This window comes from Lemur catta, chromosome 12, assembly GCF_020740605.2.
Source record: "Lemur catta isolate mLemCat1 chromosome 12, mLemCat1.pri, whole genome shotgun sequence".
Taxonomy (NCBI): Eukaryota; Metazoa; Chordata; class Mammalia; order Primates; family Lemuridae; genus Lemur; species Lemur catta.
In genome coordinates, this window is record NC_059139.1 from 80619554 (window position 1) to 80642426 (window position 22873).

General features: G+C 38.0%; 1 protein-coding gene across 1 annotated transcript in view; it reads left to right on the forward strand.

Moving 5' to 3' along the window:
• Positions 1–22873, forward strand: part of LVRN (laeverin) — a 61923-nt gene that overhangs the window by 11623 nt on the left and 27427 nt on the right. Inside the window, exons 2-6 of the mRNA XM_045566067.1 lie at positions 7547–7689; positions 8752–8891; positions 12143–12269; positions 16055–16209; positions 17995–18108. Of these exons, the coding sequence (XP_045422023.1) occupies positions 7547–7689; positions 8752–8891; positions 12143–12269; positions 16055–16209; positions 17995–18108 (679 nt within the window). The remainder of the gene's footprint in view (positions 1–7546; positions 7690–8751; positions 8892–12142; positions 12270–16054; positions 16210–17994; positions 18109–22873) is intronic.

Consider the following 22873-nt stretch of genomic DNA (forward strand, 5'->3'; position numbering starts at 1 on the left):
TATCTTTTATTTTTTTTCTTAGCTTATTCTAATGTTTAGAGCCTCTAGAACAATGTTGAATAGAAGAAATAAGTGCAGAAATTATAGTCTCATCCCTTAATTCAGGGTGAAAACATTCAGTCTCGCACCATTAATTATGGTTTTCCCTGTAGGTTTTTCTTTTTCTTTTTCTTTCTTTTTTTTGGCAGATTCCTTTTATTAGATTGAGAAAGTTCCCTTCTATTTCTAATTTTCTGAGACCTTTTATCAGGAATGGATGTCAGATTTTTTTCAAGTGCTTATTCTGCATCTATTGAGATGATCATATGGTTTTTCTTCTTTAGTTTATTAATGTAAATTAAACTGATTTTCTAGTGGTAAACCATCTTGAATTTCTGCGATAAATCCTACTTGGTTTTGATACATTAGCCTTTTAAATTTTGTTAGATTTGATTTGCTGAAATTTTGTTCAGAATTTTTATTCTGTTCATGAGACATGCTGACTTGTTTTCTTACAATGTCTTTGTCTGGTTTTGGTATCAGAGTAACACTGGCTTCAAAGAATGAGTTCAGAAATATTCCCTCTTCTTTAATTTTCAGAAACAATTTGTATAAAACTGGTATTGTTTCTTCCTTTAATGCCTGGTTGAATTTCACTAGTGAAGCCACCTAGGACTGGAAATTCTTTGTGGAATGTTTTTTAACTACAAGTTAAAATTATTTAATAGCTATAGGACTATTTGGGTTATCTATTTCTTCATGAGTGAGCTTTGGTAGTTTGTGTCTTTCAAGGAACTTGTTTATTTAAACTAAGCTGTCAAATTTATAAGTTGTTCAAAATATTGCCTTATGATTCTTTTAATATCTGCAAACTCTGTAGTGACATAAGCTCTTTCATTCCTGATATTGGTAATTTGTGTCTCCTTCTTTTGGAAGCTGGAGCCCTGGTCTGGTACCTCCCTACCATTTACTAATTGTCTAATCAGTTGCTTCAGCTTTTACATATGTAAATTAAGAGGGTGGGACTCTCACAGGTTTCTTCTACTTCTAATACTCAGTAAGTTTGATCAGTCTGCTTAGAGATTTATCTGTTTTATTAATTTTCTTGTAGAGCCAATTTTTGGCTTCAATGGTTTTCTCTATTATTGTCCTGTTTCTTATTTCAGTGATATTTATATTTTGATCTTTATTGTTTCCTTTCTTCTTCTTACTTTGGGCTTTATTTCATTTACTTTTTTTTTATTCCTAAGTTTGACATAAGGTCATTAATTTAAGATTCTTCTTTCCTAATAAAGGCATTTAGTGCTATAAATTTCCCAACAACTCTTGCTTTAGTGGAATGCCATGGATGATGTTATTGTGTTTTTTCATTTTCATTAAGTTCAAATTCCCTCTAAGTTTCATTTTGATTTCTTCATTGACTAATGGATTATTTAGAACTGTGGTATTTTATTTCCAAGTATTTGGGCATTTTGTCATTTTTTATTGAGTGCCTGATATTTAAATTTGTTATCAAGTGCTGGGTTTTGTTATATTGCTTAAAGAATGCTGGAGTTTTGTGGATAGCAGCTTAAGTGACTTGATGATCCTCTTCATCCTTGTCTGATCCTCTTGAGACTTGTTTTTTAAGTTCTTTGGGCCCCGCAGCAGCCTTTAGGCTACTTTAGCTCACTTCTCAGACATTAACCTTCTGGTCTCCCTCTGTTGAATAATCCATATATTCTGGACACTTTAAATACTCTCGGTTGAGAGAATTCAAACAACTCCTAGCACTATGCGAGCTCTGGGAATTGCTCAGTTTACCTGAGTACTTGGAGTACTTGTTCTTTCCCCAACAGCTTTTATTTTCCTGACCTCATGAAGGACAGATTAATATTTGACCAAAGACTTAAGGGGAATCCTATGCAGATTTCTGGAGGTCTTTCTTTGCATAGTTACCTCTTCCTTATACTGTACTCTGTAAATTCTAGCTGTCTAGGACTCCCTGAATTCTAATGTCTACCTCAACTCAGTGAGACCACTGGACTCTGTTTCAGTTCCCCTTTCCTGTGCTGACATTTTGGAATTGCTTCCAGGCAGAGAGACAGGTGATTGTGAGTTCTCCTTGTTTGTTTCTCTTCTCTTGGGGGTCATAGTCCTGTGCTTCCAGTTATCTAATACCTGAAAGTAGTTGTTTCATAAATTTTGTCAGGTTTTTTAGTTGTTCTCAGCAGAAGGCCAATTCCAGCCTGTTATTCCCTCATGGTGGAAAACAGAAGTCTCATCATCTCTAGATATGGAAATGCTATTAATTATAAAGTTAATTTTCAGTCAACTTCATGACATCATAGCTTGCTTTTGGTATTTATTATATTACAAATTTCAAAGCAGACAGTGCGTTGGAAAGAACCCCAGGCTTGAGAGCTGGAGCCCTGATTCTGGCCCTCTGCCCTGGATCATCAGTTGTCTGGTCAGTTGCATAAACCCCCAGAGAGTCAGCATTCACATCTGTGTATGAAGATGGTGGGACTCTCCACGGTCATCTTGTTCAAAGATTCCTTTAGGAATCACTTCTTGCATTTTTGATCCTGTCATTCCCTTTTATCAAAGATAAAAAAGAACTGAAAGCTATTTAGAGAAACGAAAATAGAAAGATCAAGAAAGAAAAATGTGAAATAGTTTGATAAAATTAAGTTCTTTTGGAGGGACAAATAAAGGTAAAAGCAGCATAATCAAAATCACTCAACTTGTGCAGGTATAGACGGAGTGAACAGAGAATTGAAAAAGACTTCCTTGCAGTTTTTGTTTATGCTAGGAAATCTGGCATAGTGCTTAGGGTATGACACACAGGAGAGAAATTTGAGCAATATTAGGAAAGAATTCGGAAGTCTCAAAACAAGGTCAGGGGACTCAAGTGCCAGACACATGATGTTATTGGTGTCACAGAGGGAAGAGCTCATTGCATTATCCTATAGAGGTGTCAAACTCACATATTTCATGTGACTCAGCGGTTCTCTCTGGAAGATGGTTTTGCTCACCAAACATTAAGATTCTGTATCTTTTCAAAATGAGTATAACTAGCATATTGAAAAAGTGCAACTCATAATTCAGTAAAAATGCAACTTTGTTTTTCCCATTGTCCTTTTACAGTGGGAAATTTAGTGTATGGGGTAATCTTCCCTGTTCCTGCATGAGGACTCCAGCAGTCCATAATTTCTGGCTTATTCTTAGGTGACAGATGATCCACAGTCTAAGTCACATAGTAGATATAAAAATTAGAATATCCAGTCCTGTGTAATACTCAAAACTTCATACTTAATTTACTGTTAAATCCCCCTCTCTCCTGCCTCCGTCCTCACTTCCTCACTCTCGGGCTGGCTTCAGGATGGAAGCTTGCAGTAAGGTAGGGGTAGTGGTCCTTTTCCTTTCTCTACCTCATATTTCTAGTCCTCCTTGACTGTCTTGATGGCTGCTGTTTCAACCCCAGAAGGGTCCAGTGGGGCTGGGGGTGACAAGGAGAAGCGAGTACTCTTACTTGAACGAGTACTCTTGTCATTTGGTCTTAACTCTGGTCTCGCAGATGCCCTTTCTCCTTGAGATGATGTCATTTTCCAGGACTCTTCAGTTTTTCTGTTTTCGTCTACTATTCCCTTCCCCCTGAAGGATGCTTCTCTTATTTCTGTGTTCTCATGGTCACTGTGACTCCTTCCTCATCCCCTGGACATAGAGTAGTGCATCTCCAAGCTCCTCAGCCTCCTCCAGGTGGCTCTGTTGGGTGGACCCAAGACAGTCCCTGTACTGGCTCACTCTGTGTCTCAAGGTCCACAGCTCTTCCAAGGAACACTCATAGATCCCTTGTCTGGGACTGACATGAATCCCAAGGCAGCAGCACTCTTCTGGCCATGCCTCCAAAGCAGTCATCCATTCTCTTGCCTTTTAGACTCCCCTGGTAGAAGTTAGACACTGGAAACACTGCCAATTTCAGCTTTCTCAAAAGTGAGTTGGGCTTCTAAGCCTCTCAGCCTTTGCTGTCTGAGGGTCTCAGGGATCTTCTCCTCCTAGCCCAGGGTTAGAGGGTTGCACCTCCTCCCAACTCCCTAAGAGCATGGAAGGCTTGGGAAAAGAATGTGCATCCCGCCCCCTCCACCCACCAAGAGATATCTTCTCTGACATGTTTTGTCTCCATTCCCTGACCCTTCTTCTATGTCCTTGATCTAGCTGAGAAGGTTCTTGAGGTCATTTACTTTGAAAATCTTCATAACATGGTTTGGCACCTTTCTTTGGAATTTTACATCTATTATGTTCTGTTGCTTGGTGGAAACTTCAGTTTTCAGATCCTATTACACAAGTAATAAACAAACATTATTCATGAGCCAATCCTTGAACCACAGTCCAGTGTTGTAACATCTGGCTCTACTAAATATTTTTATTTCTGAGTGTGTTATTGTGTAAAAATATTGAGGGGAGAGACAACTTTCCTGAGACTTTTACTTAATCCTTGACCAGGTATGCTATTTAGCACTTGTTAACTGGAGCTATAGGCATACGGAATTCATAAAATAATTTGGAATGCAATATACTGAGTAGGTATAGTAGATAATTTTTGTGTGGTAGTAGATTAATTCGCCAAGGACATCATATGGTTCTTGACCACAGAGATCTTTTCTAACACAAGAAAGTGCTGTGTCCATAATTCTCTTTCTAGACAAGAGAGCAGGAAAGTGGCTCTGAAATACTGAGCCACTAGGAGACAAATTTTCCCAAATTAACTCCCTCACTAGCTAACCATTCTAAACACAGACCTAATGGGCAGCGTAATAGCATGTTTCAGTGAGATTTGAAGGGAGGAGAGGGGGTGAATGGTTCTCTTTTCTGAGGTCAGAATATTCTTACAGGATTGCTGGCGCCCAAAGCAGAGAGAGAAGGGAAAGAAACGCTACCCTGAGGTCCCCAGACGTGGCATAACCAGATCATATGTGATGCTGGCTGGCCCTGAACTTTGCAGTTGAGGTTGAGAGCCAAAAGGCTTTGTGTTGTAGGGATTTTTCCCTAACTTTTTGTTTGTTTGTGTAAGACCAGGGACGGAAATAGTTGAATAAAATCCAAGAAGCTTTCAGACCTGAATCATGGAATTGAAAGATACTTGCTTTATGTTTGATTTGCTGAAACGGTGGCCCTCTAAGCTGGTTTCTCGTAGCCTTTGTGAACCCATAGTATAAAAGTTTTCTACTTCTTTGAAGAGTGTAATTTTCTTTCTGCTCCCCACCTTGCAGCATCCTTGAGATTTATGCACTTTGTGAAGTCATGACAGCAGAGAAGATATTCTCAAGCTTTTACTTTCTATAGTGTCTGTTACAAAAACAATAGGCATTTGTTAGCTTTCCAAATATATAAACATGTATCATATAATTACATGTGCTTTTTCACTCTGTACGACACTTTTTCATGCTAATATACCACCATTTGTACAAAATGCCCTACAATTTCAGAGGGTTCAAAGACCTGCCAAAGGCCATGCATGAACCCCCAAGAGGACTTTCTTCCAACCCTAGATGACTCAGTCACGGCCACCTCATTGGTTCTTTTTCCATCCTGTTGGGTATCTTTATCCCTCTTAGAATCACAGTTTTAGAGCTCTAAGTGGCCTGAGACATCTTGTCCCAGCCCTGCATTTTGTAGAAATGAATGTCTAGAAAGTTTAAGCAACTTTCCCAGAGTTACGCAACTGTGTCTACACTGCAGATCCTGAGCAAGAAATTAGGTGGCTGAATTTCCTGTTCAATGTTCTTTCCAACATATTGTCAACTGCTTGGATGTTCTCTACTTTTTCCCATTCTCCCTTAAAGACCACAACCAAAACTACAACATAACAAATGCCAGTGTAACATACTCTGCAGAAGTATTTTGTGTTCTTTTGTATATACTAATATCAAGCTGCCTTATTTTATAGTAGCTCCAAGGCTGAGCAAATATTCAATTGTTATGAACCCCTATTTTTGCCAAATCATACAGAAGAAAAAAATATATGAGCTCTAACTTCTAATAGTTTAAAACTTATTGGGGAGACAAAGATGATTCTTATTCAGTTTGTGATCAGCTGTAACCCCTGGGACCTTTCTTAGTGATTTCAGCCCTCTACCGCATCCTGTAAGTTATCCCTCTTTGATTTCTTCTGTAGTTCATCTGTATGAAGAATGATTTGTGAGGAATATCAGAGAATTAAAAAGTGATGTATTGGTAAATTTAGTTACCAATAATATAAAAGCTCAAACATCAATGCAAAGTAGATGGTGTCATTATAGTCTAGGTGGGGAAACTGAGGCTTAGTGTAATTATGTGGGTTGTCCAGGATTGCCCAGTTGGTAGTAGGTGGAGCAGGGTCTTGCAGCCGAAGTGGCTGGTGTCAGAGCCGACAGGTCTCTTTCCAGGCTATGCAAGCCAGAGTATAGTAAAGTGGGTAGAAGCAAATAGGGCAAAACAGGCTTGTTGGAAACTATAGTGAGGTTATGGACACCTCAAATTAGCTGATTGTGAGAGGTTTTTGAATGTGTCCACTGTCCTGTGTGTCTTTCCTAACCCTGTGCCAATTTGTGTGTGAACAAGGGCCTTATCATGGTGAAGGAGGGATTCCCAGAGGAGAGTAATGGATGGAATACACTCTCTCAAGACATCTTTGTTAAATTCACCTTTATTTATCTAAGAACTGGGCCTGAAGCAAATGCAAATGTATCAGAGATTTTACATTTCAGAACCTTAGCTGAAAAAGGAATTTAGCGTCTACAATTGTCATCTAAAGACAGGTTCCCAGGTCAGCGAGTCTTGGCAAATGGGACCAGGAGACTGCAGGTTTATTTGGAGGAGGAAGTTGTATGCTGGGGCCCACACTTTCGTCAGACTCGGGCAGTGTTTGCAGAGGGTGAACCTGACATCTTTTTGTTTACTCAGGGTATTCCTGTCCTTAAGCTTTTCCATACACATCACTGTGGGACAATGTCACTCTTTGTATCTTCCCATGGAGATGCGAGGAAGAAGCGGCAGGGATTTGATAAATTTACCCATACAAAATTGAAAGTGTTTTGCTCAATTGGCATGTACCCATATTTTTTTTTAACCCCAAGGGTGTCCAAAATAAAACTTATTGTAAGTTTTCAACTAGGAAGAAGAAGGAACGTGTAAGAAAAAGAAAAAAAGTCCAACCGACTTGCACATTAGTGGAGGATGAAAGCAATGGACCATTCCCAAAGAAACAATCCTAATTTAGAAAAGACCTGGTTCTCAAAAGACTGGTATTGCATTTTTGCTATATTTGTACCTATTTTGTTTGTAAAAGGTTTTAAAGGTTTATGATGTAATGAAGCAAATATTATTTTGTGGTTGAAAATTAAAGTTCTTTTGAGTTTTTGGTCTTACAAGAATTCTGTGGTGCAGTGAGAATTGTGTGTGTGTGCTATGGGAGAGCAGTGAGGAAGATGAGGGAAAACTTCTTCTTGCACACCAGGTTTACTTAGAAGCCATAATCTCTCAATATTTTTTTATTCAATTGATTTGAGATAAAAATAAATGAAGTCTTCCCAAAAATGTATTTCAGGGCCCTGCTAGCATCTCAGATGGAACCAACATTTGCCAGGAATGTTTTCCCTTGTTTTGATGAGCCAGCTCTGAAGGCAACTTTTAATATCACAGTTATTCATCATCCAAGTTATGTGGCCCTTTCCAACATGCCAAAGCTAGGTAAGTAATGCTTCTTTTCACTATATACATAATATAATGAAATATATATATAGTAAAAGCTTATACATCAATAGCTTTTCTAGGCAGTGTTAGTGGTGTAGTGTAATTGCAGTCTATTATAATTAGAGAGCGCAGTCACCTGGGGCATGTGTCAGCACCCCCATCTTGGAGATGGCAAATCCTGATTCTTTTTGTATTAGAAAATGAGGACATTATGCTATTCTTATATTAATACATAGGCAGCCTGCCTGCCCGTTAGTTTGGCATCAGCTATTGATCATTAGTGATAGCAAGCTGGTGGACTTAGTCTGAATCTGGTGCACAGATGTGTTTTATTTAACTCATATGACTTTTTTCTTTTGATTGAATTAGTTTCTGACTTTAAAAAAATCCAGAGACTTTACATAAACATCTAAATTTGTACTTCCTTAAAAACTCAGACGGTCTAACAACATTGAACCTACAATGCTTATGTGTCAGTGATCAGTTATAGCCAAGAAGAGGCTGCCTCCTGCAGACTGGGCCTGTGCCCCCCAATCTGCCATGGTCCCCACCACTGCCTATTCGTGTACACTGGTCCATTTCACATCAAGTGCCTGAGTAGGCATTTGAATTGGTGATTTCAGCTTTAAAGGCCCCATATTGCTTCTACTAAAGACCTAACTGAAACCTGAGAATGGTAGAACTGTACCTTGTTGACTAACCATGGGCCTGGGCAGCTCTAGATCAAGTGTTGTGAGAAATGGGCTGGACTAGGAAACCATAGAAGTGGGTGGGAGAGAGGAGGCAGATTAGGGGCTAAGCTCACAGTGCTCATGGACTTGGGCCTCAGTCAAACCCGTATTACTCAACATGCTAATTCAGGCCTAAGATGCTGTTCTTAGATCTTCCTAATGTAGTTTTCATATCTTAGGGGTAGGCAGAGAAATCCAAACTGCTGGACAGACTATGGCAAGTGGGTGGAAAGGAGAAGCTGGGTGACAATTGACTTGACAAATTATTAGAAAGATAGATATTATTGCTTAGGTTTACCGTGATTTGGACTGAAATAAATTTCTCTAGGTCAGACTGAAAAAGAAGATGTGAATGGAAGCAAATGGACTGTTACTACCTTTTACACCACGCCCCACATGCCAACTTACTTAGCCGCATTTGCTATCTGTGACTGTGACCATGTCAATAGAACCGAAAGGGGCAAGGAGGTGAGTAAGGAAGATTCTCTAGGTAAGGGAGAATGTACTGGCTGCAGATGTTCATCTACTCTTCCTGCATCCAGGGGTTATGCCTGCATATCCCATTGTCACTTCCTGGTTCTCTCTCCCAAGCCCTGTGAAAGCTATCAGTGTGGCTTTGTAGAATTGGCCACATTTCCCACTGTGGCTCTGTGGACGAGTTTCCATGGAAAGACTGCACATTAAACCCACTCCTCAAGGCACAGTCTGAATCCCCTATTTCCAGCCTGTTTCCACTTTTGCAGAAGACGGGAGAGAACCAGGAGAGCTGCTGCATTGGCACTTTGACGCTCGGGTTTAGTATGTGTTGTTTACTTAGGCTACGGTGTCAGTGTACTCGTGAAGCTGGGGTGATACTCAAAATGTTTGGCAACCAGTATGGCCTGGGCAAAACAGACACCAGCCAGGAGCAACTGCTGTGGCTGAAATGGTGCGTGCAGGTTAAAAAAATGTCATCTCTAACTAGAAGCTGGGCTGCCATGTTCCTCAGCTCTGGGGTATGCCACACTTCCCTGAAATTGTGTAAAGTGTGTATCGGTCTTGAAATACCCAGTTTTCACTCAGTTATACCCATATTATATGACAACCCTTTAGGAAAATATTGAGTTTATTATGACAATGCTTTATATGCTGGTCCACTCCCTGTCATAAAGTGTGGAGGTGAGTAAGGTCAGTGCCTTAGGCCCAAGTCTTTCTAGTCACATCAACTTCATGGGGTTGGGGAAAATCAAGCTCTGTAGCTGGCTGAGACACCCTCCTGGGCCCTAGATCTTCCAGGCTTACACCATTGACATGTGGAGACAAGGAAGTTGTGGTGAGCCAAGGCCTTCATCAGCAGGAGAATCACTCAAAGCTACACCTCTTACGCTCCTTGTAACCTAATGATGAATTAATAATACTGTGTTATTATTAATTACAGCTTGTTATCTTCCTGAGCTGTTGGCTCCAGCCTGATTTTCCTCATTGAATAATTACTAGTAGATCCTTGACATTCACAGATATAACATTGGCCAAGGCAAATGTTCATGACAGATATTGTTAAATCTGCCCAGGCATGAATTAGAAGCACATGCTTTGAGCCTGGCAAGAGGGGGTGGGCCCGGTGGCTGCCATAGCTGGTGAGAGACCCCAGGTGGTCCCTCAGCATCCAGGTCCCAAGTGGCTTGTTGTGATCAGTACTGCTGCACAGTCAGCAATTCTTGTAGGGGGATAATAATCTGTTTCTTTGTAAGGACCCCCCTGAAAAGAACACCAGCTGCCATACAGCAAAGAGGAAATGGAGCATGCCTAAGAAAGTCATGTTTTGCCAGCAAAATGAAGTTTGGAGTGAGCTTATCAGTGGAATGTTGCACTTGGCTATGGCTCAGTTCTACAAAGTGAATGAGTCTACCATACACTCTACAGGAAACCCAAATGTATGCTGGGAATAGTCTCCAGCCTATAAGAAAGTTGCTCTTTAAGTAAGAGATCAGGATTTAGTGAAATTGAAATGTGGTTAATGTGTGGTGTGATAAACAGAGGAAACATGTAAGTAGGTGTGGAAATAACATACATTGAGTAGAATTTAGTGCACGTGGGTGTTTGAAAAGATGTTCCTGTTTTGGATGTCAAGATCTGCTGTGCCTAGGGAGGGACACCAGGACACACTGGTTGGACCAGGTGTGATTCCGAAGGAACCTTACAGTTGCGTCTCCAAAATGGCCTTTGTTGGCCTGTGTTCCTCACTGCTCTGCCAGGAGCCGCCTACTACCCTTTCCTCCCATTTGAAATCCTCGTCATTTGCCTCACTTTCGGCTTAGAGAGTGGTAATTTATGGGAGGAGCTTTGTAAACTGAAAGTTAATGTACACACATTAATTGTTATTGCTATTATAGTCCAAAAGGCTAACATTAAAACGCACACATTATCTTAACTGTGGGGAGAGCTATGACTTCCACTAGTGTGACCCTTGGTTGAGCAGCTTCCTAACTGTCGCCTCCGAAGTCAGAACTGGAACGGGAGGGTGGGTTTAGTGTAGGGGCAGGGCCAAGTCTGGGGCCATATTTCCCAGCACAATGAGGCCTCTGCAGCATGGGGGAGGCTGAAAGCAATGAAGGGGACCAGGCAGGAGCCTCAGAAACAGGTGGTTGCATTTTGTGAAAGGGGAGCATTCCTGAATCCTCACGTAATTTAGAAGTCGCCTAATTCAAGACAAATTTCCCAGAAGAAATAAAAGCAAAGTAAGGTGAAGGTATTTTGGAGTACACAAATCTGCAAATGTTGTTATTCTGCTTTTCCTTTTCGTAGCATTTTCTCCAGTGTTTTGCAGAGAGCTCTTTCTTAAATTAACTGCACTGACATCAGGACAAATATTTTAATTCTTTCACTTCTAACTTTTGTTCCAAGGTTTTTGAGTTTTATGCTTTTTTTTTAGCATAAATGCTGACAATTCTATTAAAAATTGTTTAGATGATATTGTTGTAGAGTATAAAGTGCTTTTGTATTACAATAATAATGTTAAAACAACAGCATATTAGCCACCAAAATCACACAGATAAGTTCCAAGTACCCAAACAACAGTGTGGTTACCTAAAACTGACAAAATACAGCAGAGATTTTCTTTTCCTTGCTGAAGTGGAAGCATCATTTGGCAATAGAATAAATAACCAGCAAATACAATTCACTTGCTTCAGCTTTAAAATCCTAAGACTTTTGATGATCTTTTTTAAATTAGGGGAATTAACCTGATTTCAAATTTTGGAAATAAGGTAGGACTATTAATGTTTTAGTTATCAAACTATTTTAAATTTGCATGATTCAAATTGGCTTAATATATTCCATACTATATAACCCCCACTAAACTACAATTCTGTTTTGGATCTTAGAAATGTGTCCTGAAAAGGGAAGCAAGAGTCCAAGGCGCACAAAATATATATAGAATCTACATTTACTGTGGGAGTGGATGGTAGTGTGGACCATTCCAAGGATTGTTTTGTAATTTCAGAGTTATGCATGTTATTGTCAGGGATTGAAATAACACATTTTCCAGAGCAATCACTGTTTATAACTTGGTGAACAGCCTTCTGGGTTTTTCTCAGCACATGTATGCATTTAAACATTATGTAGCTTCTTCCGAAAAGGTAAGACTTTGGCTCTAGAGCAGCAGGGATTTGGAGCAAGCAGGCTTCCACTTCCAAAATCACGACTGCCTTTCCTAATTACTGCTAATTGTTTTAATTTAGATACGCATCTGGGCCCGGAAAGATGCCATTGCAAGTGGAAGTGCAAACTTTGCTTTGAACATCACAGGTCCCATCTTCTCTTTTCTGGAGGATTTATTTAATATCAGTTACCCTCTTCCAAAGACAGGTGAGGCACCTTCCCTTCCAATGCAATTGGTTTCCTGTTACATGGGTCCTGGGTTGAGGTCACAGGGTACACAGATGAACCTTTGGGGACCTACCATCACCATTTAGCTGCTATTTTGGAGTTAGCCTCTTGGCCTCCCATCATTATGTCTTAAACATAGAGGCCTGTCTGCTGTCTCTGTTCGGTGCCATGTGCCCAGCAGGTGTTGAACATCTCTTAGATTTTAGATTCCTCTTGGGTCTCAATGGCAGCCTCTCCTCCTCCAGACCCTACTTTTTCTCTTGTGTTCTTGCCTTTTCTCTCATAATGCAAGTATGCAATGCTGTGTTCTGGATCTTTTTAGCTAGTGGGCTTGCATAAGTTACTCCAGTTCCCTCTAGTAAGTTTTTTCTTTTTAATATTCTGTAGCTGTGAGTTATTGGATTAGGACTTAGAGGTCTCATATGTGAATTTTCATTGTGTAAAATTGGAATCATATGTGAATATAGTATGATTCTTGAGGAAATATGTAAATATTTAACCTCTCACAGATCTGTATGGTATGTCTTTAAAACTGTATGAGCCACTCAGCTCAGAAAGTTGTTCAAGTGTTTTTTCTCTCTCAATTGAGAATATCATGGAAATGTATTTTGTTCCTCTGGCATGCTAGTTGAAGTCTCGGAAAAAGTATGCTGTACCTATATTGGTAAACTATCAAAGCTGGTCCACTACCTGTTTTTGTGTGGCCCATGAGCCAAGAATGGTTTTTACATTTTTAAATAACTGAAAAAAAAATCAAAAGAAGAATAATACTTTGTGACACATGAAAATTATATGAAATTGAATTTCAGCATCTAAAAATAAAGTTTTATTGAAACACAGCTTGCTAATTGCTTGCATAGTGTCTATGAGTGCTTTTGCACTGAGATGCTAGAGTTGAGTATGTGAAAGAAAACACATATCCCATAAAGATGAAAATATTTACTATCTGGCCCTTTACAGAAAAATTTGCCAACTCCTGTTCTGAAGGGTTAAGTGGTGGATTTGTGTGTGTTTCTATTATTATTTTAAAATAAGTTAATCATTAAAATAAAATAAAGCAGGCCATGCGTGAACCAGTGATGATAGTTTATTGAGAAACAAGGATCTTGCTTAATCTAATTCTATGCATCCGAAGTAAAAAAAAAATAGTTTTGAAAATAGTCATCAGGGTTAGTAAGAAATGCCTTCTTATTTATGTCCAGTAAGATTGGACCACAAGTATTGGTAGCATTCATATATGGAGCAGAGGATTTCCTGGATAACAAACATTGAGCAGAAAAAGACTCAGTGGTTGTAGAGCACAAAAGAGGGTTGGCTTGAGGGGAGCAGAGCAATCGCTGTGGGTGGACTAGTGGGTGGGGTGGGCGTGGGTGGGGGAAGAGGAAGGTTAGAAGGATGGGCAACCTAAGCTAACTTGCAATTAAGCATGCCCAAAGGTAAGGTAATAGAGCACTCATTGCTGGAGCTGTGTAATGTTACACTTCGCTACACACTGTCGGCTTCAGCCCTGTGGAAAGTCAACTTAAATATTTAACATAGCACAGCATAGAACATTCATTAGGCAAGAGTAGCATGGATTATAGGAGTGATATTTCTTCCATTAGGAAAATAAAATAAAAAAAAACTCTTACTGTTCTTCTACTTATAAAAGTAATAATCACATTGTCAAAAAATTGGGAAAACAGAAAAAAAAGCACAAAAAAGGGAAGAAAAATCTCCTGTAATGCTATCAAAAAGAGATAACCACAACTGACATTTTGGTGTGTATCTTCCCAAAGTCTGTCTTCCACTGCATTTACTCCTTGTTTTTAACAAAAAATGGCACTGTAGATTTGACATGGTTCTTTGAATGGCTTTTTTTAAAAACAGTATACAGCAACATGATCTAGATAACTAAAAACTTTTTTTTGTATTGATATTTTTAAGACATAGAATGCCTACATATCAACTTGACAAAATATTTAATCCTCTGTTGCTGAACGTTTGGATTGAATCCACCTTTCTTGCCTAATTTTTACAACACTAAAGACAAATATCTATACTATTTACCTTAGTATAAATTCCAAAAGTAGAATGATTTAGTCAAAATTTATGAAGATTTTTAAAGATTATGAAGCATTTTGCCAGATTGCTCCAAAATTATTGTACCAGTTGACACCCTCACCAACAGGCTATGTGACAGTTTTCCTATACCTATACCAATACTAATTATTTAATCTTATGTATTTTAAAAATTAAGTTATAGCATTTTAATTTTTGTTTTTTGATAATGAATGAAATTGAACATTTTAAATAAGATTTCTGACCATTTGAATTATTTCTTTGGTGAATTGTTCACATTTTTTTTCTTTTTTGATTGGTCAGAGATCTCTAAATATTAAAAATAATTATCTAATTGCCTGTGGTATGTGCTTCAGATATTTTTGCTTGGTTTAGTCTGGCTTTCAAATGTGTTTATAATGTCTTTTGGTGAAATAAAGTATTTAATTTAAATAGACTATTTTCTAGAGCAGTTTTAGGTTTACAGGAAAATCGTGCAGAAAGTATAGAGAATTCCCATTGCGCCCCCCCCTTCCCTTCCCTCCTATTGTTCACATCTTGCCTTAGTGTGGTAATTTGTTACACTGATGAACCAATACTGATACATTATTATCCACTAACATCTGTGGCTTATCTTAGGGTTCACTTTTTGCGTTGTACAGTTCTATGGGTTTGACAAATGTATAATGACTTGTATCTGCCATTACACTATCATACAGATCAGTTTCACTGCCATAAAAATCCTTGGTGCTTTACCTGTTTGTCTTCCCTGCCCCCTTCCCCTGAATCCCTGATAACTACTAATCTTTTTATTGTCTTTATAATTTTGCCCATTCCAGAATGTCATATAGTTGGAATCACACAGTATGTAGTTTTTTCAGACTGCCTTCTTGCACTTAGCAACATGCGTTTAAGGTTCCTCCATGTCTTTTCATAGCGTGATAGCGCATTTCTTTTTGTTGCTGAATAATACTGTCTTGTATGCATGTACCACAGTTTATCCACTCATCTATTGAATGGCATCGTGGTTGCTTCCAACTTTTAGCAATCGTGAATAAAGCTGCCATAAACATTTGTGTGTGGGTTTTTTGTGGACATACATTTTCAGCTCATTTGGATTAATACCAAGGAGTATAATTGTTAGATCTTATAATAAGCCTATATTTAGTTTTGGAAGAAACTGTCAGACTGTCTTCCAAAGTGGCTGTACCATTTTGCATTCCCACCAGCAGTGAATGAGAGTTCCTGTTGCTCCATATCCTTGTCAGAATTTGGTGTTGCCAGTGTTTTGGATTTTAGCCATTCTAGCAGGTGTGTATCTCATTGTTGTTTAAAATTTGCAATTCTCTAATGACAAATGATGTTGAGCATCTTTCCATATATTTGGTATTTGAATATCTTCTTTTGTGAGGTGTCCAGATCTTTTGCCTGTTTTGTAATTGGGTTGTTTATTTTTCTATTTTTGAGTTTTAAGAGTTCTTTATGTATTTTGAATACAAGTCTTTTATTGAAAATATTTTATTTTAATATAGTCAAAACAATTTATTTTCTGGCTTCTGTTTTTGACAGTAGTCTTTTAAAATGCTTCTCTCCCCTCAGGTGATAAATATTCACTTGTATTGTTCAGTAATATTATGATTTAATTTTGAAATATTTATATTTAGAAAGTCCAAATTTTCTTGGAAGAGATGATTTTATCTTTTCCTCCATTTAAATCCATTTAGATATAATTGCTTTGCCTATTTTTGACAACCGTGCAATGGAAAACTGGGGACTATTGATGTTTGATGAATCATTATTGTTGCTGCAACCAAATGACCAATTGACAGAAAAAAAGACTTTGATCTCCTGCATTATCTCCCACGAGATTGGACATCAGGCATGTGGTAAAATGTTCTTTCTTATTTCACATGACAGTATTCTCCAGCTGCTTTACCGAAAATAGCAAAAAAACCAAAATGCCCTGCCATATACCAAATTTTAAAAAAGAAAATCAGTATTCAAAAAATGTGACGGCAAGGAAAAACAAGGAAGGTTATACATAATCAGATTCTGGCTAGATTTGAGCTATTCGTGGTGGCTTATAGTGATGAGGCCTTATGGGCCTGCTGAGGGTTGAGTGTTTACATTTAAAGATTAAATTTGCTCCACAAAGTCTTCTTCAGGAGAAGTAAGCCATACAGAGCTAGGGGTATTTGGTTTTCATTCCACCTGAAAGTAAGGGATATTCAAAAGGATCACTGAAAGACACTTGCATTTCATCAGTAGGTTGTTATAAATTTTATTTTTTGTTGGTGTTGGATAGAGGTTAGGTGGACACAGGCAATATGTTAGTGAGGTGAGCAATAGTTAATCCTTGAGCCACATCTGCAAAGGTAGTATAAACAACGATTCATTTCATCAGATCTTTCATATATGCTTTCATGTTGCGATTTTAGAAGTTTAGCTGTTTGATTTAATGGAGATTTTCACATCTGCATTTTGTTCTCTATGTCATTAATATGAGCCTATGAAGAAAAAAATTGTCTCCATCATGAAAGTGTTATCTTCTTTGCTATGTGGCTGCATGAGAAGTTCTGGAAAAGAACAACTTACTAGGGTTGAATAACACCCTGGTGCACAGTCAACACGCACTTTCACAAGTTTGGATCAGTCATCTTAAGTGTCATTTTTTATTATAGCCTAAGTGACACATTGTTTTGGAATACAGGCTGCTAACTATTAGTACATCATAGCTGTTCTAAAAATTTGGTTAAATAGCAGAGCATGGTTTAGTTGGTTTTGGAAATTATTGTGTTTTTCTTTCCTAATTCTGTTCATCATCCTTTTGGCACTTCTATTTTTTCTGTTAAGCTTAAATAGAAGATAATTACAGCTGGATGTGGTTACAGAGCATATGATTGCTTAAGTGATTTGCACATGGTATATATCATGTTCTTAAAACATAAACAACTGCTCATAGCAAAATCCTGTTGTAGCGTATTTAGAGTATAGGTGCTAGAGTTAGTAGGTAGTAAGTCAGCATTCAGGGCTTCTGCTTTACTTAACTAAACACAACTTTTGGGCAAAGCGGATAGTTTAAAAAATGTTACTCTAACTGATCTTATGTTTATAAATCATGGTTTTAAAACAAAAATTGCTGGCCAGGCATGGTAGCTCATGTCTGTAATCCTAGCACTCTGGGAGGCTGAGGTGGGAAGATTGCTTGAGCTCAGGAGTTTGAGACCAGCCTGAGCAAGAGTGAGAGTCCATCTCTACTGAAAATAGAAAAATTAGCCAGGCATAATGGCATGCGCCTGTAGTCCCAGCTACTACTGGGGAGGCTGAGGCAGGAGGATTCCTTGAGCCTCAACCTGAGTTTGAGGTTGTAGTGAGCTACGATGATGCACTCTATTCAGGGCAACAGAGCAAGACTCTGTCTCAATCAATCAGTCAATCATAAAATCAAAATTGCTTTCAATAATTGGATATAAGATAATTGTTTCAAAGAAATGCATGGCTGATATCTCCTCATGTTAAAACAAGCTTTTTGGAGCCCTGTTTTCAAATTTTATTACTGATGGCGAATAAAGTTAATTATGTCTTTTGACCCTGCATTTATTTAACATGCATTACTATAAATATAATTTTAAAAGAAAGCTCTTTTTTCTTTCATCTCCAAAAGTGGTTTGGAAACTTGGTTACCATGAATTGGTGGAACAATATCTGGCTCAAGGAGGGTTTTGCATCTTATTTTGAGTTGGGCGTAATTAACTACTTCAATCCTAAACTCCCAAGAGTAAGTATGTTTGTTAAATTTATTTAATGTATTTTCTCCTAATTATAAAAGTAATGCATGTTTATTATTGAAAATGTATAAGATACTGAAAAATACAAGGAATATTAAATTATCTATAATGCCAAAGATGATGTATATTATCTTTTTGATATGTTTTAGTTCCAAGATTTTGAAAGTAGGAATTACATAAAAATTTGTAATGCTTTATGTACTTCATATTATCTTATGAACATTTCTACAAGTCATTAAATCTTTTCTGAAAAGAAGATTTTTCATGACTGCCTAATAGTTTATTACCTTATAAGGTGTTTGTATACAATTTTTCCCTCTTGTTGGTTTTTAGATTATTTTCACTTATTCCTATCTAAACTAAATTTTAAAGCAGTTGTAATCAGTGATCTATGACTTTAATGATAAGTAATACGCTACTTTTAATGACTCATATTTAATATTATTGCTGATATTTTTGGGCTAATTTGAGTAAATAGTAACATTGAAAAATAAATTCATGGAGATGCAAATCTGATTATTTCAACTGTAGGTTATATTTCTGATATTTAATTTATTAGAGTAATTAGATAGTGCTTTCAGAATGGCATGATAAAGCCAAATTGATTTGATTTGATTTAGACATTTAAATCTTTATACTTAATGTTGATCTCACTTCTTTAGCAAACTAGAGGTCCTTTCTCAGTTCACATCCTCTTTCCCCCTTCGTTCTGCCTCCTGGAACCTTGGCATGCTCCTTCCGGCTACTCTTCGCTGGCCTCTACCTCTTCTCACCTCCCAGCTGTTCCAAGGCTAGAGTCTTAACTTCCTTTCTCCTCCCTACCCTCACTCATTCAAAGAGCTTAATATTGAAAGTGCTGATGTCCACTTGCCAGATCTTCTTTACAGGCTAAATCTATTCATCTTAAAGGAGATTCTAAGATTATGTTCTTTCTATTGTTTTGGTAGTAAAATTTCCTTCTTTTATGAAAGATTGTGCTAGTATGTAGGTGGTTCTTGTTTTTGATGACTGTCAGAATAAAAAGTTGGCAAACCTATCTTGGCCCCATAGAAACCTTTTAAAAAATCTCTTTTTGTCTGTTTGTGAAATCACAGCATCTAGGAAGCGCTGATGTAGTACAGGCTCTTAAGACCTCAGTTCTATGCCACCCACCCTACCCTCTGTGGACGTCCTGTAAGATGTCCCAGGCCCCAGCCCAGTCTCCCTGCAGCGCCTCTCCCTTCCCCGCCTGCACTGTGCACGGGCCCTGCTTTTCACGGAGAGGACTTTGCACATCATTATATAGATCAGGAGACTGAAGTCCTGAAGGGTTAAATGACTTGCCCAGGGTCATTTGCCTCACTGGGACAGAACTGAGATTACAACCCAGTTGTCTGGGCCAGGCTGATGATGAGGATAATGATAACAACAATAATACTGTATACACCCGTCACCGCATATTTAGAACTTAAGTGCCAGACAGTGTGAATTCTATGCATAATCTTACTCAGTCCTCAAAACAGCCATATGAGTATCATTATTTCTGTTTTACAGATGAGGAAACTTAGACATAGAGGCATTAAGTAAATTGCCCAAGGTCTCTCATAGTTACTAGGTTCAATTCGGGTCTCTGTGACTGCAAAGCCCATGCTTTCAACCACTGTGCTCTGTGGAGAAAACACACAAGAGTATTCTTACCCTCAAGAAGCTAAGGATGTGTGTGTGTGTTATTATATGATTCTTTTCATATACAAAATTTGTGTACATACAGTAAATGTTAGTTGTTTTCAGAAGTCCTTTCCTCATACTCTATATCTACATACCTGTTTGTATCTGTTTTATAACTTTTATTCACATGTGGTTAGTGCTGTCTATAACTTTTTGAAAGCATTTCATTGTATCCCAAATTAACTCTGTGCTTAGAGTCAATAAGGGAGGAAGTTTAATTCTCATAAAACAATGAAATTTACCATCTATTTTTAATCGAATGGAATATATTATTAATATCAATTTCGGTTACCTCTTACAGCAACTAAAATGGCTACGGTATCAGTATCTGGCAAAACTTGATGAAAACATATTACTGATATTTTTGAAGCTAAGATTGCCAGATTAGTCTCTTTTTATACCATTATTTTTTTTTATCATTGGTTTCTTAATCACTCTTTTCTGAGCCTACAGTTCTCAGCTGCTTGTGAAGCTGAGTGAATATACCCTTGCCAGAAAGCATCAGATCCTGATGCTTGAGGAGGTTTCACAAGCTTTGTTTTTAAAAAGCTTAAGCTCTTGCTTCAGTGATCTGTGGAGATCAAGAATTTTGGCTTCCTTTTAATCTAGTAATTTGACTGAAATTGAGTAAGGGAGTCACAGAACCATATGTAGAAACAGATTTTCTATTTTTTTTCTATTTCTTGGTCCAGTTTCAGCTGAAAGTCATTAAAGCATGATATGAATGGGTCATGGTCAAGGGTTCAGAACATTAAGAACCAAGGGTTTCTTGAAGCTCCAACCCTGACATTGCCACTCACTGACTTTTCTTTGTCTCTTCTTCGTCCTGATCTCAGGAAGCAGCAGACTGGGTGAGGGGAAAGGGTACATGTGGGCCCTGCAGCCAGTCAGATATTGCTCTGCCTTTACCGTCATCGTAAGCTGGGGCCAGCAGATGAACCCCTCTGAGCTTCATTTCCTCATTTGTAAAATCGGTTTCATGCAGTCATTCAACAATCATTGAGCATCTACTATGTACAGTTGAAACAACTACCATTAACTAAGCTGTGGTTACATACTTACAGAATATCATATACATTACCTTTTCAATCCTTAGAGCAACTCTGAAGAAATAATAAAAATAATGATAGGTAATCACAGCAGTAGTTAACCCTTATTGAGCATGTCCTATTTGCTAGGGATTGTGCTAAGAACTTTATGTAAATTAATTGAATTTTCATAATAGTCCAATGAGGACAGTGTTATTTTTCCCATTTTCAGATGGCAAAACTGAGTTTCAGAGAGATAAATTTGGTTGACTTTTATGAGACACACCACTCCTAAAGGGCTGAGGTAGGATTCAAATATAGGCAGCTCGATGCCAGTCCTGTGTTTTTAACCGCTATAATACTTGACACAAATTCATTATAATATATAGTGTTATGTTTCTAAGTATAAGAATAGATTTTAATAAAAATAGAACTTCTCTGGGATATCACAACTTGCAGGATGAAATAATGGTGAGTATACAGATCCATTTTATCTAAACACTAGATGCAGTGGTTAAATATTATTGTTATTATTTTTAAAGCTGATGTCACTTTTATGTAGTGTTTCCCTCCAGCAGAACTGGAACAGGCTGGGGACAGCATCACTTTATGGGAGGCCTAGAGTAGAAAGACCCACGGGGAGTTGAGGAAGAGGTGTTCGCCTCATTCATCAGTTATCTTGTTTGGTTACAGTGATACCAAGAAGATTATGTAAAACCTTATACCAGGCAGGTAGAAGAGAGACAGACGATCCAGTCAGGGGGGAAGGGGCACAACATAGGGAAGAGGCAATATGTACAAAAATGTTCATTAAAACTAGTTGTAACAGTAAAATTTGGAAGCAGCTTAAATGTCTAACTAATAATAGAGAAATGATTAAGTCAATAGTGGTCTATTGACCTGACAGGGATTTTTTTTTTTTGAGACAGTCTCACTCTGTTGCCCAGGCTAGAGTGCCGTGGCGTCAGCCTAGCTCACAGCAACCTCAAACTCCCGGGCTCAAGCAATCCTACTGCCTCAGCCTCCCGAGTAGCTGGGACTACGGGCATGTGCCACCATGCCTGGCTAATTTTTTCTATATATTTTTAGTTGTCAAGCTAATTTCTTTCTATTTTTCATAGAGACGGGGTCTTGCTCTTGCTCAGGCTGGTCTCGAACTCCTGACCTTGAGCGATCCTCCGGCCTCGGCCTCCCAGCGTGCTAGGATTACAGGCGTGAGCCACTACGCCTGGCCTCCAACAGGGATATTATGCAGCTGTGTATTTATTAATTTTAATGTTTTGCTTGTGCAAAAGTTTTATCTGCTATATTTTGAAAAGAATAAAATCACCTATGATATGACCACCCTGTGTAATTACTATTAAATTTCAGTTTATGTCCTTTCAATTTATATTTCTGGAGTTTTTTAAATCATGCAGCAGCCCTTATAAAAGGATAGTTATAAAGATGAGGTAGCAAAATTTTAAAAATGCTATAATAAGTAAATAAGCAGGATAAAAAGTTTTTACACTTATGGGGATAAATAAATACATAAAAAAGATTTGAAAGAACTATACTAACATTGTAATGATAGTTAGGGTGTGAGATTATGGGTGTTTTTTATTTTCTCTATTTTCTCCATTGTGCTTATATGACGCAGATCAACAGTGAGACACTCTCAAGAACTCTTGAATGTTAAACTAATAAAATCTAGGCTTAATGAATAGCATTGAACCTATGCAGCTGACTGTTTTAGATCCTTGCTACTCAAAGTGTGGTTCTCAAACTAGCAACATCATCATTTTTGCATAGTTTATTAGAAAGACAGGCTCCAACCCAGACCACCTGGATTAGAACATGATTTCAACAAAATTCCCAGGTGGTCCTTATTCACATCAACGTCTGAGACATATTGCTTTCTCATTTCAATAAGAGCAAAGTTTGATAATAGTCTAATCAATAGTATTACTAACCTAAAAATAATGTGCTAATAGGAAAGGGTTGATTGAAACATTGGCAAATGGAAGTGGAATAGAATTTG